This window comes from Centroberyx gerrardi, chromosome 14, assembly GCF_048128805.1.
Source record: "Centroberyx gerrardi isolate f3 chromosome 14, fCenGer3.hap1.cur.20231027, whole genome shotgun sequence".
Lineage (NCBI taxonomy): Eukaryota > Metazoa > Chordata > Actinopteri > Beryciformes > Berycidae > Centroberyx > Centroberyx gerrardi.
The window spans coordinates 26,421,227-26,448,112 of record NC_136010.1 but is presented as its reverse complement, the minus strand read 5'-3'; the positions used below and the strand labels follow the sequence as shown (position 1 = coordinate 26,448,112).

At 41.8% G+C, this 26,886-nt stretch overlaps 1 protein-coding gene and 1 long non-coding RNA gene across 3 annotated transcripts in view; one reads left to right on the top strand and one right to left on the bottom strand.

Annotated features, from left to right (window-relative positions):
• Positions 1–9,308, bottom strand: part of ctnnbl1 (catenin, beta like 1) — a 52,573-nt gene extending 43,265 nt beyond the window's left edge. Inside the window, exons 1-7 of one of the 2 annotated variants that reach the window (XM_071911155.2) lie at positions 9,187–9,308; positions 7,491–7,638; positions 7,324–7,409; positions 6,313–6,419; positions 5,733–5,872; positions 4,862–4,959; positions 1,565–1,658 (exon numbers count right to left, since the gene is read on the bottom strand). In XM_071911155.2, coding sequence (XP_071767256.1) covers positions 1,565–1,658; positions 4,862–4,959; positions 5,733–5,872; positions 6,313–6,419; positions 7,324–7,409; positions 7,491–7,638; positions 9,187–9,216 — 703 coding nt within the window. In that variant the 5' untranslated portion in view covers positions 9,217–9,308. Of the gene's footprint in view, positions 1–1,564; positions 1,659–4,861; positions 4,960–5,732; positions 5,873–6,312; positions 6,420–7,323; positions 7,441–7,490; positions 7,639–9,186 lie in introns of those variants that run through there. The other variant, XM_071911158.2, reaches the window with a different exon arrangement.
• Positions 9,309–19,965: 10,657 nt separating this feature from the next.
• LOC144542337 (uncharacterized) lies at positions 19,966–21,328 on the top strand. The gene is made up of 3 exons (XR_013507192.1): positions 19,966–20,031; positions 20,579–20,649; positions 21,180–21,328. It is a non-coding gene; the product is annotated as an uncharacterized LOC144542337 (long non-coding RNA).
• Positions 21,329–26,886: the final 5,558 nt, after the last annotated feature.

The following is a 26,886-nucleotide window of genomic DNA, read 5'->3' as shown; positions in this document are numbered from 1 at the left end:
GTCGCAAAATGAAGTTTGCAGTCCAGTCAGAGCCCAGACCTCAATCTTATAGAAAATCAGTCGACTGACCGAAAGACAAATGTGCATAGCAGAGTCATCACAGTACCAGAATTTTGACTTTGATACCAATACTAAGTTTAATGTCTAAAAATTATACACTACTAAGATACCACGGCAAACAAGAAAATCCATCCAGCTATGTCACAGACCACTGCGCTTCATTTTAACCAAAGGAACCAAGGAAAGCACTATAAATTCAGCATGAATATTAATAGCTAACTTTATAAAATATTCAACTCTGCAAAGAGAGAAATAACTAAATATACCAAGAACGTGAACAAACTTTGCAATGATATCTTATAGAAATTACTGAGATGCTTTGCTAAGTTACTTGTGTTACCACACTTGACCTGGATGGCTCTGTAGCAACTTTTGCACAGGGGTTTTTATGTCAGTGGGGTGTCTGTCTTTGTCAGTAAGTAAAACAGTTCCATATTTCCCTCCTGGCACCAGTTTTGTCAACCAGTTTAGGTGGACTGGGATTCAGTTCAAGACGTGGTGAACTGTTTGACACTGCTGTCAGGTTTTCAGCTGTTGGGCTCGGGTGAATTTTGCACTGACTGCTGCTGTCCACTGTCAAGAGCCAGACTGCAGCTCTGTCTACTCCGATCCTTCTTCTTCTTTTAACAATTCCAATCCCATCCAATACCAACTGACAACACTCTGGTCACCATACAGCATCTGGCTGAAGACTCTGCTTGCTACTGTAGGGTGTGCACACAACCAGAGCATTGTGAGGAAAATATAGGAGATAATGAGGTAAATATTGGACTTCTGGACCCACAGTGCAATCGTTTGGCTACAAAATACTTGGATTATGTTGCACAACGTGTTTGTATACATTTCATGGACATTTTATACTTTTTATTGGAGCTGTAAAAAGATGGCTCCGTTAATTTCAAAGATTTGGATGAAGACCTAGATGAATCTACGGGGCTAACTTGCTGTGTGTTTGGTGGTCCTAAGAACTTCATTGGCATTTTGACTAACATGGGGGTGAGTAGATAATGACTGAGTTTTCATTTTGGGGTCAACTATTGCTTTAAGCTTCAATTAGTCACTTCCTGTGGGCTGACAAAATTTTCCCACCAGTGACCATACCTGACATCAGAATTTTATTTGGGCAATTAAGACAACAAAACATTGAAAATTTGAAAAGGGTAGATATCCACTAAGAAAAGTCACAAAGGGGCGTCCTGGCAGCCTCGTGCAGCCCTGCCTCTACATTTGTATCTCTCTCTTAACTCAGTCTACCCACCTATTTAGGCCAGCATAACACTTTATGATATAAATTCATACTACACATTACACTAAGTAGAATTAATGATATGATGATGGGGTCTTTTAAGGATACAAAGCCTAAATAAATAGATTTTTGTTTATATTGATGGCCGTTTGCCTTAGGATGATCACTGACTGGAGGTCATAGTTCACCAACATTTTCATTACTCACTACATCACTTGTGCTGACCCTGTGAATTGGCTTTGGTGTACATCTCCTTACCCAGTGTGTTGTAGACGCCGTCAGCCTCCTCTTTCACCTGTTCGTCCAGCCGCTCCATATTCTGGACCAGCAAGGCCACCACCTGACCCTCCAACTACAGACACAGAGGATGGGTTTGGTTTAGACAGGCTAAAATCACTATAGCTCAACTACACATTTTTACCACTTCGAGAGGCAAATCTAGGTTAGTCAGGGGTGAGAAGTTGCACTACTCTGAAATTTTAACTTAAACTATGAATGAACTCCCACAACCCTCTTCTTGTATTCCAATGAAATTCACATGACATCACACGACACCAACAACTTATTTCTGGGTTTGTTAGTTTGTATGGACTGCTGCAGTATAGTGATAGGCGGCGATATATATAGCTATGTACTTTTATGATCATAACACAACAGATAGTCTGGCATTTTAGAACAAAGCACATTGTTGTATAAGCAGTGCTTCTATGTATAGATGTAATGTTATAAGCTAACGGTTTGTTGAACAGCTGAGTTGTATGTCCCAGGCATTATTTTAGTTAAGTTTTAGTTAATTACAATCTATGTAATTAGAAAAGTTGTTGTTTGGGTTATTATTCCTTCAAAATGTAAGACTTACCAGCCGCCAAGTTTGATATTACACCTCTATGTGATTGAGAATAAGATTAGGCACAAGTTTCCCTGACATTTCTGAAACTTTTTGGATATGTATCATTTTTAATAACTTTTCCAGGCTTTGATAACGGTTCTCAGATCTCACAACCCTTCCACATTTTCCACCGTAGGAAGCCTGTCAGCCCAAATCTTATCTCTATATTTTGCAACATGATGTGATGTTTGAGGAGAAAACTGACAAACTCGTTCCATAAAAAGAAACAATGAAGAGGAACACAGGAGTGACGTGGTGAACGTTCACTTCAAAGTCGTAGCCTTGGCAGGAGAAACTCGGCTTCTGCCTGCGGTTCTCCGAGGGCGCCTGCGTGTTCATCAGTCAAGTCGAGATTGGAGACCCGCACCCAAACAGAGTCAGCGGGGTGCCGACTGCCTGGATAAAAGTACTATTACAGATGAAAGAAGACGGACAGTCGACAGAGATTTATGAGCCACCGGAGACCATCGTGGATCATTTTGATTCATCTTATCAAGGCTACCACCTGGCCTTCCGGCTACAAGGACAGAGGAGTTGGCGGCATTACAGCGAGGAAGAGAGAAAAATGGATCCTACCAACACTCTCTGCCCTGCAGCTACTTCCCCTGGCAGTTGCTGTAAAGAAGAGTGCGGTCTACGGGTGTTCCACAGCACAGTGAGCCAATTCACACACACCATGCTCGATGCCAAGAGTTTGAGGCCAGGTCTTTGACACTCGTCCCCCCTCGTCTCTCCGATCCTTCCTGTCACTCACTGTCAACTAGCCGATGAAACAAAAAGCCATCCTGTACGAAATGATCTTCAATAAAGATGTGCTCTTGGGGCGTGCTCACACTAATTCACTTTTTTTGTAGAAAAAGCACTGCTTCAAACATATTTTGTGTCGATAATGAGAAGTGGGTCACATGACATGCATGTACGACTGGTTTGGGTTTCTGTGTATTTTTTTTTTTTTTAACAGAGAGAAAGAAGACTGTCTGCTGTGGCTTTTGCCATAGAGGCAGAGGAACCAAGCAGCTGCCTATGTAGCGTCAAACCCCGCCTCCTCTTTGCTGTGATTGGTTTGTCCAGGTCAAGTGTGCCTCTCTAAAAAGTTGAACTTTTCACAGCTTTGGAAAGTGCTCTTTCCAAGAGCAATCGCTTTTCATTCACCTTGTGAAGACCTGGATTGAACATACGTCTAAACACACCAGACAAAATAGGGGTGTAAAATATATATCAATTTCACTGGTGGGAGGGTGGCCTTGTGGTTAAAAAATCTTTCCCAGAACATAGAGAATGCAGGTTTGATCCCCACCACATCAAATATATCTGTGTCTCTGTATCCATGTGTCTGGTGGAAATGGCCTTTAGCCAGTCACTGAACCCCTAAATTAAAGTGTCTTAACTAAATGCCTAAAACTGCAAAATGTGAAGTCAGGCTCGTCAAAGAGCCTCGTGACATCAGAGAAGACCGGTCTGCCATCACGGGTGGGAGAGCAACTGCCAATCTCCTTGACAAATGCCACTGGCATACAGCCTGGCGAATACACAAAGCTTGGTGCATTTACATGATTTGTGTGATCCCAGACTCCTTGATGAACGAGCGTGGGGGTGGTCAGGGCGGGGAGGGCCCAGGGCCACACATCTCCTCCTCTGCTATACGTATATAAACCCATCAAAGCCCATTGTAGTTTGACCTTTGTCTCGACGTCACTCTAAATGTCAGCAAACATGACAGGGCGCTAACAGCCTTCTCAGCTCACAGACAGCCATGATAAGAGAGAGCGTAAGAGAGACAGGGAAAAGATCTGAAGTGAACAACTGCTGCCAACCAACACAGCCAAAGGGTAAGGAAGAAAGGCTTCAGATAACAGTAAAGGAAAGGGGGAGGGAGGAGATGCTATAATTATGGGGATGACATGACATTTTGAAATATCGTTGTTTTTGTTCCCTTAACTAAGCTCTTGTCACGTTGTAAGATTCAAACTCAAATTTATTTAAGTTTCATTTCACACATAATTGCCACAAAACACTACAATACACACAAATATCTAGAGAGAAAGCAAAGAGGTTAAACTAATAATCATAAAAACATAAGAGAAAGTGCAAAAGAACAAAAAATAGTTTCTACATTGGTGCCTCAGTTAAAATACTATGGAAAAAATGATGTAAAAACTATGTTTCAAAAGTAGGTATACAATTTTATAATAACAAAGCTGTATAATTTTTGTCAATTTAAATAAAATAATTCAACATTCAATAGTCCGTAACTAATAGGTGTGCATGGAAACAGGAAAGCATTTATTAACAATAATAATAATGTCTATAAAATGTATACCTACTTTTGACACATTTTTTGACACTTGATAGCATTCCTCACTGAAACCAAAGCCCACTAGTCAGCTTATATACAGCCATCGGTTTCTAAAGGCTTTTTCCCCCAACAATGTGGCAAGAAGAGTCTTGGTGAGAAAACACAGACAAAAGCCCAAAATGTCTGCATGCCTCTCAGTCAAAGAGCATCTTGCCAACTGAAGCCTTGCTTTTGACTCCATAATGAAGACTAAGGGATCGACCATCTGTGCCGGGTTTGGGTGCCGGAGCCCAGCGCTTAGGCACTGAATCTAAAAAGTGCTACTACATACATGGATAGCATCAAACATTGGTGGAAATCCTGAACTCACCAGTGCGTCTATGAGGACCTCAGCACCCTCCTCGCTCTCGTGGAGTGTGTCGATATCGGTCAGCTCCTGCAGCAGGTCCACCACCGCTATGGCGATATGTGGCACTGGCTAAGGACAATAAGCAAATCCAAGACGACCACGGTGGGAATAATTCATTAACTTTTCTGTGTTTTAAACCTTGTTTCTTATTTTTTACTTTTATTTTTAATCTAACCTATTCTATTTCTTTTGAATGAGTTCCACTTTTTATCTACTCCTCATATAGTTTACTTTTCTTGTTTCTATGCCCTCCTATAAAGCACTTTGTAAACTCTGTTTTTATATAAGTGCAATGTAAAGTATATTATCATTATTGCTTTAAGGAACTAATACTTTGACCGTGCATGAAGCTGCAAATACAAGTACTTTTGTAACTTTTAAATACACCTCAACAACTCCAACAATGCCCTTCATGTAGCACAGAACAGCTATTTTCTGTCAGTTTGTTGTATTTAATTTCATTCAAGTATAGTAGAGGGTTATAAGAGTTTTTGTGACTGAGCTGGCCTATCAGTGAAAGGTTTGTGTGTGTGTGCATGTATATGTGTTTGTGTGAGTGTGTGCACAATGTCCAAAATATTTTTTTTGACTCATCTGTCAAGGGCTGGTAAACTTAGATGCTACCACTTTGTGTAGAGCAGCGTAACAGGCAGCCAATCAGGAGCCTGTTTGATAGAGGCACTGTTCTGCTGTGATTTGATTGGCTCACACAGGATGCTTAGGTAGAAGAGACTTGCTTGCCATTAAGACTCCAGAGTATAAATAAAGGACGGATAGACTGAAGTAGACAGACGGACCGAATCAATCAATCCATCAATCAGTGAAAGGATATCAGTGTTCTCATGACTGAGGAGGCCCAGCAGAGAGTGGACGGCGTTGAGCTCCACCAAGAGGTGGTAGAGGTCTGGCATGGTGGCGATCACATGCATTTCCTGGATGATGTCGTTCAGATCCAGCTCTGTCTCCATGAACCTGACCGAGGAGAGAGAAGAAGAAGATGAAGAAACAGGTTGGTTTAAACTTGACCCTCAAAATGAATTACCATAGTCACATACCATATTAGCTCAAAAACAAAAATTAAAAGTACAAAGGTTCTGAGAGATATTACAGACAAAAGATCAATCAATGTGTGAGAATCGATTACTATTTAAAACAAAATGTGATTGCTATTCTGAGAATGGCTGATCTTGTTGTAACAGGATCAATAAAATTACCCCCAACAGCGAATTATGCGTGCATTTATTCTGAAATGCCATAAAGACAGGGTGATGTTTAATAAGCCTCAATAAATGTATGTAAAATTCAGCTTAGCTCGCTTCTACATATGCCTCTTTCTGGAAGATTAGTTTTAATGATATCCTGAAATAGGACTGAGTGACGAAACAGTCTCTCATTCTCATTAGTGTGCTCACTTCTCTGGGTTGTCCGGAAACTTAATCCTCAGTTCCTGGTTTTTGTACGACCTTTTCTCAAAGGTCAGGATCATTTTCTTCACTGAACTCTCATCCACCGGCTCCGCCTGGTTAATTAGTAGAGAGGGGAATAAAGAAGAGTGGAAAAAAGAGGAGAGAAAGAACCTTCGTTAAGGCTGCAGTAGCAACAAACAGACCTCAGGGCTACGCTGACTTTGTGGGCGGAGTGGAGTAGCCAACAGCTTGTTACAACCAGTGGGAAATTGAGTGAATTTAACTGAAAAGGGAACACGTTTGACCCCCTGATGGCTTAAAAGCCTCGAGTTGGCCAGGTAATGACAGGGTATGAAATTACAATCGTCTGACATTATGGAACATTGCAGCACTTTGCTCTGAGTAGCTCTTGACACATTGAGTATTTAAAAGGCTGCCGTGCAGGATAATAAGAAAAAGGACAATAGAATGGAGTAAACACGTTTGACAAGTGCGGTTTTGCAGTGCATTACATAATCGGCTCACACTGGTACCAACAGGAGGTTGACAGTCAGAAACTTTCACTGCCTTTCTCCTTTCACCGCATCCACTGCAGGATCGCCCAGGTCCACAAGTTTCCCTTTTCATTGTGCGCACACACACACCCAACAGTCCACCTACATCAGGTTCATCTACACACACACAGACCTAAATACACATACTGTACATACATAGATATATACGTACACCTAGCATCCCACCTCAGGTTCATGTGTACACACACACTCATAAATACACAAATACTGTACATTCATGCATATACACACACACACACTCCTGACAGGCCACCCATACAAGGTTCATGTACACACACACACACACACACACACTAGACATAGACAGTATTTGAAGGAGGGATATTTTGTGACGAAAAGTCAAACCTTATGCGATGTGTGCTGTCTGTCATATACTTATGCAAAAACACAAACACATGCACACACACACACTCACAGACAGACCCTCATCCCCCTCACCCACCTCAGGTTCATCTTCATCCTGGTCCATCAGTTTCTCCAGGATCTTCTTCCTGTCCCCTGTCAGCTCCTCTGCATCCATCATCTCTCCTAATCCTCCTACTCCTCCTCCTATTCCTATTCCTCCTCCTCCTCCTCCTCCTCCTCCTCCTCCTCCACCACCACCACCACCTCCTCCTCCTCCTCCTCCTCCTGCTGCCATCTCCCAGTGTCTGGCCAGCTCCCTGCCCCCCTTCTGCTGTTTCCCTCCTCTGGACTCGTCCTCTCCTCCTCCTCCTGTTCCATCCTCCTCCCTGGGACGCTTTGCTCCTCTGTCAGGCTGCAAGGTGAAAGCAAAGAGTTGGATGTGAAGATAGACGATAGCTGTAAATGTACCGAGTGTCCAAATTATTAGGCACAATTGCTCATCTCATGAAATACACTGACCAGGTATACGATTTGATCCCGTATTGATTTCAACAATTAGATCCACTAAGAGATGCATATGGAAGGATGTTTAAGTCTTGAAATAATGGAGATGTAGATTGTGCGCATTCTCAAATGCAGATAAAAAGTCTGTTTTATTGGGCAGATGTTTCGCCATTGACACTGATGAAGACTTCATGGGCGAAACGTCTGCCAAATAAAGACTTTATCTGCATTTGAGAGTGCGGGCCTTCTCTTCTCTTGATATAAACTACATAAAACATTTTCTGTACTTTACTGTACTTTGTGTTATGCACACCAAACTCAAGCAGGGAAACTCCTTGTGTATATGTAAATGTACCTTGTGACTTAACTTGATTGAGTTTAACGCTATGCATCGAATAATGGCAAGCTCGTCCTATGTTTTGGAAAGTAGCCTCAGTACCTTCTGTTCTCGCTTGTATGGAGAGACCATCCTGCCAAACTCCATTCAAAAATCTAGTAATTTTATATTGCCTTGCTCCTTGCAAACAAACATACCTGGTAGAGCGTGATTTAACACCTTTCACAAATCATTAGGATTCACGTTTCCGTTCCACATACATTCTACGTTTTTAGAATTAGCTCACCTGTTATACCGACAGTCTACTTCCAACAAAATACACCATGCCAGGTGGTAGCAAGCAGTGTGAACCAATTCTGAAAGTTGAGATTTTATTGAAATAAAGTGCTGTTCGGTGGATCATTTGTGTGCCGAATTTTCCAGTGAACACTATCCATTTGTAAAAGGTCTTCAGTCATCTTCTATGAGGTGTGTACGTTTGGCAATAAGTAAGGCAGCATTAAATTGACACATTTTTGAATGCAGTTTGGCACGTTTTCTCCAATCTTCACACAAGATAAAACATATGAAACGTTATCGAGGCTATCTGGGCTCTCTCACTGTGTAAGTGGACCTTTGGAGACCTGGAGAGATTTAAGTTCCCCCTAGTTGCCCAGTACACACGGATGGTGTGTGTTGGTCCTATTTCTAGGACTAGTGTTGACAAAGAATACTCCCCACCTAAAGTATAAGCTAGTGTATGGGCGTACTTGTGTGTGTGGTACCCTAGGCGATAGCTGACAGAAGAGCAGTAACGTTAAATGCAGTATGTATTGAGTAGCCTGTTCAACTAGCATGCTAACTGCTAAGTTACACTCACTGATAGACCCAGGACCAGAATTAAGTTGGTCTCTTGTCAAGTAGCATTGGACAAGAGTAACGCAATACACTGGCAGTAACAGGCAGGACAAAGTCGAAGTAAATTAGAACATACAACTAAAGCGTGCGTAACGTTACCAATGTTCGTCGGTAGCCTGCTTGCTAGCAGTGCCATAACATGCAGCCCAATGGATGAAATATCTAAAGGTTAGCTAGCTTTCCCTCAAGCTAGCAGACTGACGAGCAGAATGAAATACCTACCTGGTAGCTCAGGAGCTCACCGACATCCATTTCTTCGGGTTAGAAAAGGTAAAGGTAAGAAAAATAGTTTCGGTCTGTTTGGAAAGAAATAAGAGCAGCACACTTGTTAACTAGCCGGCTGCCTGTTAGGTTAACTTCCCCACACAAAGATGCCTGCCGTAAAACGTTTCGTTCATTGTCGTAGAAACACATTGTCGTAAACTCCGACAATTTTTCATGATTTCATACATAGCATATTACTATATTCACCGATTTAAAATCTAACCAGTAATGTAATCCATTGAACTCCATTGAACTACTACTACTAGTTAATGGTAGTAATAGAATAAAATAGTAGTAAAAAAAAGTTTGTTGTGCACACGTTAGTACACTTGTTATACTTAAATACTTACTTCAAATACTTGTTGTAGTCTTAGTATTAGTAGCAGTATTAGTATTTATTTAGGGCTTGTTTATTGTGTAGAGTGAGTTTTAGGTAGTATGTGCTGTTTTTTGTACTGTGAATTAATTTGAGTGGTTATGATGATTTTATTCTTTTTTTACTGTGACATCAACCTGCCAAGGGACAACAGATGAAAATTAGCTTGATGGCTAAATCTGGCATATTTACATTTGGTTTTAAATGTTCATTACTTAACATGCACCCTAATTTTAGTAAAATGTGTGTATGTTTCTTAAAGCACAATATAGCTTAGTCAGCAACTTTTAAACTGATTCAACCACTTGCCATAATTTGTTTCATTTATTTGAGTGGATTGATTTAGTTAGTGTACAAACATGTACAAACATATTTACTTGATTCATGCTTTTGATCAAGTATAATGGATAGAGATTTGTTATCAAGTTTGACCTTAGGTAAAAACTCGGGGGATGAGTTATCAAGGCATTCCCTGCTGTCAACAGCGTTATTGTTGTTGCTGTTTATTATTACTGCAACAAGGATGAGAGCTAATGGGCTCTACTATCATCAATATGCAGACTGGAGGGATGTTATAGACTTCATAAAGGATTTGTATTGGTCAACACTTAGAGCTGTCCAACACCATGTCTCAGAGAAGAGCTTGTTGCTGCTGCATGGCTCTATATATTAACTCATTATTATTAAACAGGCACATTTTATATCTATTTGCACACTTTTATGCAAGCTGAGTATACATTTTATATATTGTGCACACACAATAGCGTGTCATATACACAATGTAACACTTGAGGAAAAATTCCCCTAAATGAAAGAAAACAATTAGAAGTTGTTATTTCCTCACCAGACCTGGCACGGGGATTCCTGTTGTCAAAGGCTGCATTTTTTTGCATTCATAGCAGGACAGTTTTATATTACAAGCTGAGTTATTGTGTTAGACAGGCAGAAAATCACCTTTTCAATGAGCGTCATTGGGAAATGTATGAGTGGTGCACGGTGTGGAAGCCTCCATTGCCGCCCCTAGTCTCTGGGCAGCGATCTGTGACAGTAGAGCAATAGAAACAACATTCAAAAGGAAGGCCACTGCCTAGCAGTCAAGCTTGACATCCCAGCAAGCACAAGGGGAGAAAGCACTTGAGCAAAAGAAAGAGAGAAACAGAGAGTGAAAGAGAATAAGAGAGCGGGAGCGAGAAAAAGAGAGAGAAATTTATATGGAAATTTGAGGGCTACAGGCAGCGGTCGAACCAAAAGAGAGACAATTTGGGATGAATACAAACCCTTGATTGGGCTGTGCTCCGCAATCTAGACAGGTCTGTTCATGAGGAGATTCTGGGTTACAGGCTAAATGCAAACTCATATTACCACAGATTACCCTTCGTTTGATGAAACTCATACATAGTGTACTAATGCTGTGAGTGTATTTAGTAAGATCAAGTCAGATTAATGATGTGTAATTGTCAGGAGTTCCAGGTCCCAGAAAAGTAGACTTAGATTTAAATGTTTACTGTTGCCCATCTATTTAATCTACTACCCGTTTCTGTGTGTGTGTGTGTGTGTGTGTGTGTGTGTGTGTGTGTGTGTGTGTGCATATGACAGACATCAGACATAGCATGAGGCTGTCTGACCTTTCTTCACAGAATGTCCCTCATTAAAATACAAGGTCTGTCTATCAGTCTGTCTACCAGTCTGTATCTGGATGGATGGATGGGTGGGTGGATGGATGGATGGATGGATGGGTGGATGAATGGATGGATGGGTGGGTGGATGGATGGATGGGTGGGTGGATGGATGGGTGGATGAATAAATGGATGGGTGGATGGATGGGTGGATGGATGGATGGCAGACACATGGCTGAACAGATTATGGGTGGATATGGGCCAACATGAGCAGGCCTAAACAATGAAAGACAAGGCTTGCAGTATAACTTAAAGTAACAATTTAATAGGAAATACATCCAATTTGTGATCCAACCTATATTCAGTTCATGAAAGCTTTTCCATTGTCTGTTCTAAACAGCCGGTTTCTGGTAGCTCTTTCCTGGGAAAAATCCTCTGTTACACAGGAAGTGATGCGTTTAACGTTTCTGGTTTGTTTTGAATAAACATTAGAAGAAGAACTGGGTAGTTGATGGTGCAGTGATGGCCACCATGGCTGAACAGACAAAGAAAAGAGAAACTCAAACTGCATCAACAGAAAATCCAAGCTCCGCCCACACTGTTTGATTGACAGGTGATCTCTGGGAAGTGCAGTGCAGAAACACAGTGGTGAGATGCATCATTCCCCCATGTTTCGCAAAAATCTGATCAGTGTTGTCTGATTTATCACACGTCACACATGGATGCACAAATTAAGCAATATCACACGAGAGGGAGTGCTGTTGTACTGTATATCAGCTCGGCTGTGATTCGGTCGTAGGCACGAGGCCGCAGGCAGAGTGCCGAAGATACCACCTCGAGTGTGATATTGCTTTTATACAACAGTTGTATAAACAAAGCTATTCATCAAGTAATAATAGTCATTTTTTAAAAGTAATTTGAGACAACAGATGATTTTTGTCTGTTATTTGTCTCCGCCAACAAAAACAGCTCCCTCAGGATTGCACTACCAAGTGTTGCCAAGCAACAGGTAAACTGTTTCCCGACTGCAAGCTAGCTAAACTAGCTACTTTGAGGTTAGCACAGACGATTTCAGCTTACTTTCTTCCCAATCTTCCGCCTCGGCCGGCCATAATTAAGGTCAAATGTATCCATATCGCTGTCGCTACTACCTGTGCGAATGAAGTTAGAGTTTTGTGTGGGCATGTACTGGGAATATCTGGTAAGCATTTGTTTGTTGCACAACACTGTATTGTCTGCTAGAAGTGCTAACCAGCTGGTTAGCTAGCCAGCTACTCAGCTAACGTCAGATAACGTTGTCGTGATCCGCTTTTTATTTCTCCTCAAAAGAAGCGCTCCAGGCAGAGCTTTCTCCACACAGAAAAACGCTGTGTGTGAACTAGGGGCGTCACGATTTCGATTCTAAATCGAAAATCGATCAAAATGAGCGTTCGATTTCGACCTTCGAAATCACAAGCAGGTTCGCGATTCTCCCAGTATTTTTTTTCTCTCCACCTCTGCCTACTTGCACGCATCTGAAGAAAAAAAAAACCCAACATTTCAATGACGACACAGTGTAGCTGCTAGAGAGCGCCCGTTCTATATTTCACTACAGCGCCCAAGAGCGCCCGTCATTTTTAAATCGTTTAAAATGTACCAAAAACTGAAAATCAAGTTATCAGCTTTTTTTATACTTCAAGTTGTCATCGATGAACCGGAACCAGTGTTGGAAATCAGCACCGGCCACCGGCCAAATGCCGGTGAATTTCTTAAGTGGCCGGTGACTGATCAACCTACCAGCCACGGTGGCCGGTTAGCTACGTCTCCTCCTGCATCTCGAGTCTCGTCCAATCAGAGTAAGGTTCAGGCCACTGACCGCCAATTTGATTAGACGTGAAATTCAAATTCAAAGCTGCGTCTAGTCTGCCGCAAATTGCATCAGAAGAAGAAGAAATAAATCTGACGGACTAACGTTATTTAAACAACAATGTGGCGTTACATTGCGGGTGTAAATAGAGCGGCTGATGTAAGTGCACCTACGCAAGAGGAGACAACAACTCTCGAACCAAAAGTTAAAAGGCGATTTTTCAATGAGAAGTGGAGAAGAGCCGACAGTGGGGAGTTACGTGACTGGCTAGTTTTCGATGAGACTAGCCAGTGTTTTGCTCTCAGCAACACGCGGAGAGTGAGACAGTAGCTGGTATGAGACTTTTTTTTTTCATTCTGAATGAAATCATTCCGAAGGAAGATTGTCACGCAAGTGTTTACATGAGCGCTAAATATAACGATCGCATTGAGATGTGCGTTTACATGCTCCACAGTATGTACCGTATTTCCTCTAATATTGGCCCGGGCCTTTATTTACCTCAACTGCAGAGGGTACCAGTCCTTTATTGGAAGCAGGCTTATATTAGAGACAGGCCTTTATTTCTAATTCCCTCTGTTTGATAAGTATATTTGCTCATATTTTAGTATGAAGTTTGATTTTCTGATCTGCTTCTGTTGGGGTACGTTAGGTAGCCGTTTTTTTGTTACTGCAATGCATTACGATAATTACGGTAATCGACGACGGCATGCTCCAGAGACTTCCGCCGGTCTGTGGCACTGGTACGTTACTACAAACTACAATTACAAACAGGCACCAGGAGTTTACCAGTATCCACCGTTGTTTGCATGTACGCTGAAGCTAACTGAAGCTAAAGTAGAATCTATACAATTATATCATATCGCCGTTTATTTCGATGCGCGAGCTCAGTCCACCTGACAGCCCTCTGTTCTGTCGGCGGCATGGAGGTTTCGTTGCGCCGAGGGCTTACTGCCGACGCTTCGAGTTTCCCGGGGGCACGATTCCGATTCCTATCGATTTGTCCTCGATAGGTACGGGCCGTGGGCGCGGTGGAGAGGCAGCGGCGGAGAGAGGAGACGGACACGGTCCAGCCATATACTAGGTTTTGACCTAGTCTTGTTTCCTTTGTTTTTTTCCCCGGCCTGTATTTGGGGCCGGCCTTTATTTGTTCGTGTCGACCACAGCCCCGGCCATTATCGGAGACCCGGCTTTTAATTGACTACCGGCCACTATTAGAGGAAATACGGTAATCGGAATAAAAGTTTCTGACATGCGCAAAACACCGTTTTTAAAAGATGGACCTGCGTCGGTTATTTCTTTACTGCTGTTCTTTCTGATGAAGCAACAGTTTTATCAAAACATATGACTCCATAAGTGTCAGAAAAAGACGTTTTGTTTTGCCCCTGCAATGATTGGGTCCATTTGTAATTTTCACCACTGTAAACCTTAACTTGCCTGGAGAGGCGGAGTCAGGACTTGATATAAAAACGGGCTGCACCGCCTACATCAAGCCCGAGCGCCCCGGGGTTAATAACAAGCACATCCATTCCAATCCTCCCGGAAAAAAAGGGTAACGTAATTGACGTTACTTGCGTTACTGTGATCATCAGAGCATGTGCAGAAAGAGGCGAGATAAAGAAAGTGATCGGAATTAGTGTTTACATTACGAAATTTTTCGACCGGATTATGAAAGGGTTAAACCACCCCTCTCACACGGAATGAAATTTCATTTGGATCTGATCGAGGCATTTATATGAGGCATTGTGAGCAAAGTCAGGCCACTGGGGCTCAAACTAATGTGTGTGTGTGTGTGTGTGTGTGGTAGATTGTTATGAGTTTGTTAAAGTTTGATGTTAAAAGACTGTTAAGGTTCTGACTTAAAGACGAGATGAAATGAAAAATGCCTTTTTAACCCTTTTAGATCACATCCCCGGTCATACTGTGCACCTATTTAACAATATATGCCAAAAAAAATACCAAAAATCTATTTCATTGTATTCTTATATCAAAATTCAATCATGTTTTCTTCCTGTAAAACAAAATATGCCGTGTGCTTACGTAAGTATGCCCGTAACTAATTTCAACCAATAATATCATGACATCCACCCATCAATCAATCTTCAACTTTTAGCGCACAGAGCTAAGAGGCTAAGATTCATTAGTTAGCTAGCTAGCAACAGCATGGTACTTCGGTGTGTCTTCGGGTGTTATGACGCCCACTTTTCAACGTTCAAATCAAATTCCTCCCAACGTTATGTCCCGCCTGTCTTTCCTGTTTCACTCGGAAATACGTCACGATACGGAAGTTAGATACTCTCGAAATGCCGTTTCATCTCGACTTTAAAATGGATCTACAGTGCACCGCTGTTTGGGTCGCCTTGCCATGTATTTGGTACCATATTAAAGGGAAAGTTGTGTTTTTTTAAATGGAAAAACTTTGAAAAGGTTTGACCATATGGTCTTAGTGTGGTACATTCCAAAAAAAAAAAAAAAAAATATGGCAGTTATATCACACTTGATACCATCTTTTTAAAGAAGAATTGAAAATGTAAATGACAGTTGTCAGGGCATAAAACCAATGATCTGTTGATCTTTACAAATCAAGACTCGATAGTCTAACAATGGCATAGCCGTCAGTGCTGAAAAAAACAACCTGTTTAAATCGAAAATCGAATTGTGACCTTAAAATCGAAAGTCAAATCGAATCTTGGATTTGGAGAATCGTGACACCCCTAGTGTGAACGTAGCCTAATCAAAGTTACATTAGAACACCTGTGAAGCGGAGTGATACATACAGTACAGCGTCCCAGTGCTGTTATACTGTATATCAGCACTCATGGAATGCCTCTTGTCCAATCAAATTGCTCGACCGGAACTAACTGTTGTATAACATGATATATAGCGCCCCCCTTGGGCCGATCACTGTAATTTTGAAAATGCCAGTGGTGAGATGCATCATTTCCCCAAGTTTCGTCAAAATCTGATCAGCTGTCTGACATATCGTGTGTGACGGACGGATGGACAAACGAATGAATGAACAACCCATAGTCCCTCCCCCCAATTTCAATGTGGGAGACAAAAAAAAATGGATATAGTACATTTTATGTGGTGATGTTTTATTATAAACATGTAAAACAAAATCAACAACCTTGAAATCAATCAACTCTGATTCGCTCCTCTGCCGGAGCGCCTTTGAAGCCTCGGTTATTACAAATCCGCTTTGTTCTACACACTGATTAACACATTCCACAATGCCTGAAGGAGCCAGAAGCCTTTTCATACACAACTGTCTGGTTAATGACATCGCCTCATCTCTTTCCCCGCAGACTTATTCTGGGGCGACACCGCAGGAGCGTTTCCATTGAATCCTGCCCCGTTCCCCTTTGAAACGGAACAATACAATTTCACACAAGCTGTGAGGGTGCTGATTGCATTAAATCGCGCGAGGTCAGTGTGATCGTATCTACGCTGCCAAGGCTATGCCGCGTACACCGGAACTCCAGGCGGCGATGCGGTGTGATGGTGATGAAGAGAGAGGGAGAGAGAGAGAGACAACGAGAACTGATTGCCCTTATCATTTTTACCCTCCCTCAGTCAAGTAGTGCAATCAGATGATTTGCCTTTCTCCCAGATATGAATTAAGTTATGCATCCCATCAGCAGCGTCCTTCCAAGACCCCCTCCAAAGCCTAATCAACGCCCTAATCAAGATGAAGATACCAATTAAATAAAGATTTCCCAAACTGTGAAGAGTGAAGAGGTTGCCGAGGTCGTGATTTATCGCGGTACTCAGGAGTACCCAGGAGTGGAACTTGGCACCAGAGCCCGGCAGTGATATCTTGCTGTTAGCCTCCGTTCAATTTCGGCTCAGAAGAAGAATAAACTGGAAAATAATTTTGCGCTTACACCATTTGAAACTTGCAGCTCGCAGGCTGGGGGAGCCGTTAAATTTTTGATGAGGCTGATATGAGACTGTTGCCACGGATACGCTTGTGTTTTCCGTGCCGCTTTTATATCGTCCGCTTACGCCAGGATGCATTAACATTCCTAAATCAGATTTTGCTCACATTATGATACGATGAGCCAGACTACATCCCAAGATGATAAAAGCGGCATTGAAAAGACAAGTGTAACCGCAGCATATAATGACATAGCACTCTGCGTTGGTGTAGCCTTGAGGTTATTTGCAGTACCGACCCCTTGGAAGGAAGGTAGACTGTTTAGCTGACGGGTATGCTGTGATTCTGACGTATGTCGACTGCAAACTAATCAGGCCTGTAGAAGAAGAGATTGATTCTCCATATATGCACATATGCTGCGTTCGCTTCATATGGGAAAGATGGAAGACATGAACTTCCTACTCGAAAATACTGTTCACTCAGCTTTCAGATGGTAATACTGTACACTCTGCTTTCAGGTGGTAAATACTACTAGAAAATACTGTTCACTCAGCTTTCAGGACATGTGACACCAACATTGAAAGACCATCTCTTCAGCTGGAATCGTGTTTAGAGTGAATTTAGGAGGTCAGTGTAGTTTAGTTCAATTCACTGAACTGATAAGAGAACTTGGAAATGGAAACTTCCACCTGTGTTCAGAGTAGCTATGAAATATTAAGCTTTTATTTTGTCACATTCCATAGCTTATTGCAAAACTAACATACTTATCTACATCTATATTCAGCAATATGTTCAGACATGTTTTAGAGCTACATTATATAAATAAGTTATTTTTGACTAAAATGTCAGATGGAATCTTATTATTCCAAGGTCATGATGTGACTCCAGGATGAGGTAAAGCAGTTCCACTTCCATTTCTGAGTTTGACAACACCATTTAAACTGCAAAACCACACAAACAATTGATACCATAAAAACATAAAAACAACTATAGATCCAACAGAAGCTTTTATATTTTCTCTGCAACATTGCTTCTGTCCAGCTGTCTTAAATTCTCTGCATACAATGTTGACTGTAGTGCCACTTACAATTCTCTACAGAATTAAAACCATACAGGCAGTGCATTATTTAGATATCATTGATATCTTTTATTGAGGTAAAGGGGGAGTGGGTTGGAAATGGGTGTAGGGTGAGGGTGTGTGTGTGTGTGTGTGTGGGAGCGAGTGAGGAGAGAGGAGATAGAGTGAGCACAGGTGTTAGCGTGCTCAGGTTCTTGGGTTGAAGCAACTCAAGCGGACTCCATCTTCTCCTTTTTCTTCTCCTTTTTTTTCTCCTTCCTCTTATTTGAGGTAAAGAGCTTAGCAAATCTTCTGAACATGGAAGGCTTCTTGGTCTTTTTGGGGAGTTCTTCCTCTCCAGAGCCTCCCACCTCTGCCTCTCTGTTGTTGGATTTGCGGGCCTCCTTTTCCACCTCTTCCACCTTCAGCTGGGTGGCGTGCTCCTCCATCTTTTGGCGTAGAGCCTCCTTCTCCTTCTCTGCCTTGCGCTCGATGGAAAGGTTCTTTGTGGTGAAGGCCTCCTCTGCACAGAGCTTTTTGAACTCTTCAATTTTCAGCTCCAAGGCTTTGAGCTTGATGGTCTGCTCATCGTGGCTCGAGTTCTTCTCTTTCTCGAGCATTTCGGTAAGCCCCTCCACTTTTCGCTGGAGGGCTTTCTTCTCCTGATGGAGTGCCTCCTTATCCTCGTTCTGTTCCTTGAGCTTGGCCGCAAGGTTCACAGTACTCAAGGCGATCTTTTTCTGGAGCGCTGTCAGCTCCTCCACTTCTTTGCGATGTGCCTCCTCCATCTCTCTGACCTTGTTCTTCATGGCCAGTCCTTCAGGGGCACTGTGGAGCTTCTCCGTGAAGTCCTTCACTTCCTTGCGGAAGTCGTCGTTCTGTTCGCGCAGGACCTTGTTCTCTGCCTTACGCTTTATGGCCAGGTCCTTCACTTTCTGCAGCATCTCCTTATGCCCCTCCGCTTCTCGGCGGAGGTCTGCAGCATTCTCCCTCTCTCTCCATGCCTATGGTGAGCTTTCTGATGACTATTGTCTGCTCCTCCATTTGCTTCTCATGTGCCGCTTTCAGCTCACAGACCATGTTTTTCATGGCCAGCTCATGGGCACTCTGGAGCATTTCTTTGCGCTCCTTCATTTCTTCGTTCTCACGAAGCAGGACCTCCTCGTCACCTCTCTTGATGGGGGACTTATTGTCCGTCTCACAGGCCTTGAGTTTCAGCCTTCAGCTGAGCGGCAAACTCCTCCCTGTCTGTCCTAACCGTATTGCCATGCTCGCGTCTGCAGAGGGCCCTCTCTCTCTTGAGTCCCTGCATTTCTCGGTTCAGGGCCTTATTCGCCATTTCACAGTCCTGGAGGTCGGCGTCCAGGTTCTCCAGGTCTAGGCGGAGGACCATGTTCTCATCCTCACAATCCCTCAGCCTCCTGACGAGATTGTTGGGACTCATGGGCCTCTCCTGGAGCCTTCGTTTGCGCTCCATGTCTTCAGGAGAGTCTCTCTCTCTTTGAGGAGGCTTCCTACAATAGTCTGTCTGTCTCTTCTTCTCTTCTCCTCTGTATCTTTCTTCTGTTCTCTGCTAAGAATCGTGTGCTGCTGTCTTCTCTCTCTCTCTCTCAAGGTGAACGGTCGTTGTTTTTACGCAACTTTTATGCTATCAGCAGGCATGGTGATGTCATTGAAAGCAGAACCAATCAGATGAGAGAAGTTTCCAAAGATTCTGAAGTTTCTGAAGATTCCAAAGATTCAAAAGATGCCATGATTTTCTGATTGGATTCATGCTTTGCAGCAGCATTCTAAATTCCATTGGGTACCAGTGTGTGGTTTGTGGCTTCCATTGAAGTCTATGAGAGAATTAGGGAAAACCAGAGCCATATAGAGAGAGAGTTGCGTCATCTCCGTTCTCTCCAATGGACCATTTTTTTACAGCAATGGCGGATCGCGGAGCCTCTCAATAGTTCCCGGAAGTTAGCGGCTAATACTAGCAGCGCAGTAGAGTTGCAGCGGAATGGACCGTTTGTGATGCACTTTGAAAGGGTAAGATGTTTAAAGAATCAGATTGTATATTATCAGCACATCTGTATCAAATTAACATGTGCATTAAAGCATGTTAGTGGATTATCTCCCTCTAAATTAGTAGATTTAGGGAACGTTAACAGATAACAGATTAGGCTAGGATACTGAATAAAGTTAGCAACACATAACGTTAACCACGAACAGCCTATTAATTATAAATTCTGTTCTCTTAATGCCATTTCATCCAACGTTGTGGAATTAGAGAAAAAGACTTCTAAACGTGATTTTTTGCGGGGTGGGGGGAGTTAAATATTAGTTAAATATAACATTGGGGCATGTGTTTGTAGAGTGGTGGGTGGAGGTGGTGAAATGAGGATATCCATTTTGGAGTAAGAGCTAATAATAAAGTTAACGTTACACAATAATAAGGAAGAGAGCTATTTTTGTGATACATCGCTATTGATATGGATTTAGAGTGCAAAACAGTAAACAAAAACGTAACTTATGGGTTGAGTGTTTTTAGGCTTTGTGATTCTGTTGACTATTACCTGTCTATATTATGTTGCAGCTCAGCTGATTTTGGATTGATGACAAAGGGAGAGGGAAGTTGGAGGACTTAAATGAGATTGAAAACACAAGGTAAGTTTAAAATAGGCCAGCAATTTTGAAAAATGAATCATACTAGGCTAAATGGGGAATCATACTAAATACTAAATACTGCTCTCAGCCTAGTCTTGCCCTTTTTGGTCTTGACAAACTGGTCTGCCTCAAAATGTGCCTGCAGAGTGACTTGAGTTTACTTTCCACACACAACAACTCAGGTTTGTCTACCCACATACACATCCCATAGTGGTTGAATGCACAGTATTAGGGAACACTTTATACTTACTGGACATGTATACACTCATTACATATATAAAAGACAACCAAGAACATGAGACAACTTTATACAAATTAATATCACATCAGTAACTGATGCCACTTGTCATACTTTGTTAAACATCAGCAGCAAAAGCTGTTGATGATCACAACTAATGAAGTTCCATAACTTAAGTTGAGGAACAAAGACCACACCTCATCTCCCAAGGCAATTTCCCATCCAAGCCTATATAGGTGTGTCTAACCCTTTCTCCTCTGTCTTTTTCTCCCTCTCTCACTCTCTCTTTCAGCACAAGAACCACAGGGGGATTCAATGGAGCCTGAAGACTCCCTGCAATGAGACAGCACCCTCACCCTGCACCCTGAGTCTCAACTCCCTGGGTTTTACAAGCCTTTCCCTGTTCCTTATTTTTAATAAACCAAACATTAAGCTTCCCAATGGTATGGTCTTTGTTTGTGAAAAAGTGCAAATGAAGTGTTTGAATATTATTACCTCGCATATTTTTGTTGTTGTTGTGATCTTTAGTGATAGTAAGATTGCTCCTGCTGAGTTGAGCCAACCATTTTTTCCTCCTCTCCGTATCAGTGGGGAAACCATACATTCGTACTCCTTTCTCCGAGTGATTGGAGCAACCCCATGCAGCACAGCAAACCATGGTGGAGACTATATGCAAGGACAACACGGAGGAAAGGGCACAGACAACCTGCTTGACATGCTATTCATGTTTCTGAGTTTATTAGAAATTTATTTAATGAATTCATTGCGGTAAATAAATGCATAGTAAAAAGACAAAAGATACATAAAATATATATATTTATATGTGTATATATGTGTTTTAATGTGTCCTGTCTGGATGGGATGTGTTTTAATGTACCCTTTTTAATAAGCAGATTTCTGCTTAAATCATTAAGATTACTTAGGCCCTCAGTTACCATGGGATTACTGAAACCACCATGAATTAAAGAAATGGTAGAAAATTAATCTAATCTGAATTTTGAAACATTCCTTCCCTTCCCCTCCCTTTAAATATATCAATAAACATTAGGATGCGATTGCTCTTGACTACCATACAAGTTTTACTTTTTAAAAAAACATTGATGTAACTACATACACATGTCTGTGTGCTATATAAATATTGTAAATAAATGCATTTATTGACTACTAATTACCAAAAATCGCAGTTCTGTCTCTCTGTATTTACGTTTTCAAATTGCCCGCCAAGTACTTCCTGGGACTATCTGAAGCTACGTGAATCACGTGACGATCAAGCATTTTGGACTTCCGTTGACGCAACTCTCTCTCTATATGGCTCTGGGGAAAACTCCCTTTTCAGCAAAAGGAAAAGTATCTATCTAAGAAAGAAGTTAGTGTGCAGTTATGTTGTGCTGTGCGTTATAAACAATTCTTTGAAGGAAACATTCCATTCAGTGTAGCCTTTGTTTGTTTGGAGAGCATTTTTCTGACCGCTGTGCTGCTGCTTGGCTGCATAAACAGCTGGTTTGCATCTAGTGTTGAATCTTGACAGTTTTTTAATTTGTTAGTATAAATTACATTCAAAAATGATAAGTCCAGGTAAAAACTAGCCTTTCTTCTCCCCGTTCCTGATCTTGCTTCTCCTGATGATGTTGCTCTCCTTCATGAGAGTGCTGATGTTGGGGAGCATGGATTTTGGTTCTGTGATGGACTTAAATATGTAAATGTTTTGTGGAGACAGCTGTACAGGCAGCTAACATCAGACCCACTGCAACAACTAACAGATAACTGACCATTAGTTACTTTGTCAGATTAAGTTTTATGTCAAATATGACAATATAGGAAAGATACCAATCTCTGTCTAAATCAAGAGTGTGTTTTTGAATGACCAAACTAGGTAGCAAGGCAAGATGCAAACTGCTAGTCACTGCTAGAAATCTAGCGGGGGGGGGGGGGGGGGGGGGGGGCAAGCCCCCCCCCCCCCAACTTCAGCCAGAGCTGAAGTTGAAGAGCTGAAGTTGTGGGTTATTGTTATTTTTTTAAAACAGAATAAATCATGTTATGTAACGCATTGTTCTATTATGACAAGTAAGATGTGGAAATTAAGATGCCGTGATTATTTTCTTGAAACTCTGGTTAAGCTGTGTGTGTTTTTGCCTTTGTGAGGGCAATTCCCCTCTGCTGTGTTCTTCCTGTAGGCTTGCCAGTGCGCACTCCCACTAGTTCCCGCTGAAGTCACTTATAGACCTTTTTCACAGCAGCCATTTTGACGTGTCACAGCAGGGTAAACACAGGTGTAACTAATAACATTAATACCCTGCTATGACACATCAAAATGGCTGCTGTGAAAAAGGTCTATTACATGTATGGCACCTTAACAGGCTTGATGAGGGAGGGAGAGAGAGGGGCACAGACACACAGAATGGGTGCAGAGAATAACTGAGTTTTAATTATGGCTGAATATCAATATACATCAAAATACCTAGTATCCACATTACTTCATAACACAAATATCCTAATAGGCACTAATTACATTTCATTCTTGGAATTAACCAATCGGAACGTATCTGCACACCTGTGGATGATCAATATAAAACCTTCTCCTTTCTGGTGGCACAGTGCGCCTGCGTGACTCTGGTCTGACGGGTCACAGCTGTTAGTTGAATTTGACTTCTTGAGAGGAATGTCAGTATATTGGGTATAGGCTATATCTTGAAAGAACTGTTGTGGCTGTGAATACAGACCTATGGAAATTGTATATAGCCCAATGTAAAAAATGATTAAAATGACAGTAGGCCTAAGTGACGGTAGAGTACTTCTAATAATGATGACCGATGGCAATTTGCTTACTCAGCACCACGGAGAGCGGCACGACAACAGATCCACATTCAGTTTAAAACCGCCTCCCACACATTATTTAACTTCTTCCACAGTGTCTGCAAAACACAGTGATCACACCTGGAGGGTCTTTACTGTCCTCTCTGATGAGCTTTTTTATAAGGCATCATCGGACGAGGCAAAAGCTGTCCAGGTCGCGACAAATACTTTCCTGACTTTTTCCTCCTTTTCCCCGTCTCCCTTCATAGGTGCGTGCATTTTTTTCTTTTCTTTTCTTTTCCAGTGGGCTGGTTATCAGGCTGCATGGCTGATTTTACATTTTCGCTGTCTGATCCAAAATCGAGTATGAAAGCGATAAAAAAATATCCGTTAAAATATCGGTTCAATATCCCAAATAACCCTAAACCCTAAATAAATAAATAAATATTACTACTACTGGCCTTGGCTCTTAATCCTTTCTTTCTTTCTTGCTCTATCTTGCCTATGTTTACATAGCCAAGTGTTATGTGCTGTGGTTTGTTCATGCATTATTCGGTTTCATAATGTGCTGCCACAAATGTAATATATTAATTGTGTTGCTAGCTGTGCAAATTGCAGTTCGATCCTTTACTTTGTGCATAGCTTAGCCTATAGTAGTCTATCAGCTTATAACAACAGACTGATGCTGCAATAGAAAAAAAGCCCATGCTGTAGCCTCACAGCTTTGCCCCCCCTCGCCTATGCTTTCACATGGTAAATACTACTAGAAAATACTGTTCACTCAGCTTTCAGGTGGTAAATACTAGGCTACTTGGCAACAAGGACAGTCAAGTGTAGTCAAGTGTAGGGAATCAAATACTCATTTGAAATACAATGAGCATAATAAACTATTTTCATTGCAACTCTTAAAACACCGTTACTCACTAAGTGCATATGTGTTAAAGCATGAAAAAACTCATCAGGAGCCACTAAAGTCTGCAGAAAACTACAATGATGGCATCCGGACGGCTTCAAACAAGTTTGAACACATGAACATTTCAACGTGTCACTTTAAACCGTAAAATCATTTCAATGGTAATTCCCATCTGACGTCAGCAATATACCTCCAACTACATTACTGCTGTTGCAGCTATAAGAAAGGTCCTACTTTTTCAATTATCCTGCTGCAGTGGGAAAGCAGGAGAAGCTGGGTTCATTTGAAGGATCTGAAAGAGTATTTGAATAAAAAAAATAAAAAAATGTCCACCTCTTTCTTGGCTGAATATATCTGAATCCTAATGAATGTGGCATTCTCATTCCAATTCTGCTATTACTGCAATTTGAATGTTAACAACAACAACTCATTAGCAGGCACTCATTTGCATAAGTTGCATAAGTAAAATTAAAAATTGGCTTTTTTTTTGCATTGTATTAAGGGAATGCGAACGATAAAACAGTAACTAATGGACAGATGGATGCTCGGTAGCATGGTGCTTTCTAGATAAGGGAGAACAAGGATGCGCTCAAGCCTCTTCCCCATAAAATGCTTTCAAGGCAGCCAGCGAGCGTCTAATAGCTTTCCTCTCCATTATCTGCTATACGAACCTGGCAGAGATTGGAGGCTGCTGCCATGCCTGCTGTAACACAGTCGAGAGACATAGAGAGACAGAGAGAGAGGCAGAGAGAGAGAGAGGCAGAGACAGAGAGAGAGAGAGCGAGAGCCGGGAGATGGCAGGAGGTAGGAGAGGAAGTAGAGTATAGAGATAAATAAAGAGGAGGAGGACATATGTAGGAACAGCGTGTGGGAGGAGAGAGAGAACAACAGATAGAGAGGAGGTGGAGAGTGGCAGGCAGAGATAGAGAGGGCGAAAGCAAATGAATTTCATCTCCATTATGAAGATGCTGGCTGCAGTGGCCCACGCCTTTGGGTGATAGCGGACCAGAGGGGCAGCTAATCGGCACATCCTGCACACACACACACACACACACACACACACACACATACCAGAAACACTGATATTCAGGGTGGAAAAGCCTCTGAAACAGCATTTAGACTATTATGTGATGCTAAAACTCTCCATTGAAACCGATACTATATTGTTTTAGGTGGGTTAGAAGCTCCTTAAAGAGATAGTTCACCCCAAAATGAAAAGTCAGTCATTATCTACTCATCCCCATGTCAGTGGAAACTCCATTGAAGTTAGTAGGACCACCAAACACACAGCGAGTTAGTCGCCGCAATTCCATCTCAGCCCTCTCCCAGACTACTGAAGTTAAAGCAGCCATCTTTTTACAGCTCCAAAAAGAAGCATGAAATGTCCATCAAATTTTCTCCAACAGCTTGTGCAGCAGGATCCAAGTGTTTTGTAGCCAAACGATTGCACCATGGCTCCAAAAGTCCAATATATACCTCATTATCGCCTATATTTTCCTCACTGTCTTGAGCCAGAGTGCTGGGGACTATAGCATTATCACAAAAGTCAGAAAATGAGAAGTTGTAGCTGCTGTAAAGCTACATAGTAAGTTATTTTAAATGATATGTTGCATGATACAAAAATAACTTAGGCTCATTGGGGAGGTAGATTCCTACTTTCCTTGATACCTAAATAGGAAGCTTCCTAATAAGGTTCCTTTTTTGACTAGGTAGCAGGGAAATAACTGGTTTGAGACCGATGTGACTGCGGTTAACGTTACACTCTGCCAACAGCCAGTCTGATCAAACTGCTTTTTCAAAAGAAATAAAAAATATGCTGGCTAGCTTTGTGTAGCTACTTGATATGAAAAATAAGCCATGTGTTTTTTATATGTGTATACTGTGCAGCCAGTTAATTTATCAACCATCAAACTGCCTTGAATAAACTCTGCTGTAACGTTATCGCCAGACCCGTACAAGTAATTTCAACGGCATTCCAAAAACAATTGATTGTACTAAGTAATATGATTCTCTAATGATAATTTACACATAAAATGACTTCTGTCCATTCATTTTAGTGGATGTTGGGGAAGTTTCCTTCCTCGCTGATGTTGCAAGTGGTTGCGACTGGATGCTTCCTTCAAAATAGGCCAAAAGGTTTCTTCCTATATGTCCTAACCAAATGAGACAGTACTACAACTTGAAAATATTGACTTCCCACCTACAAATGCTACCTAAATAGGAAGCTTCCTTGGGTTTGGCACAAAGCCTGACTGTTTTAAACCACCAGGGACTATTTTTCCTGATAATATAG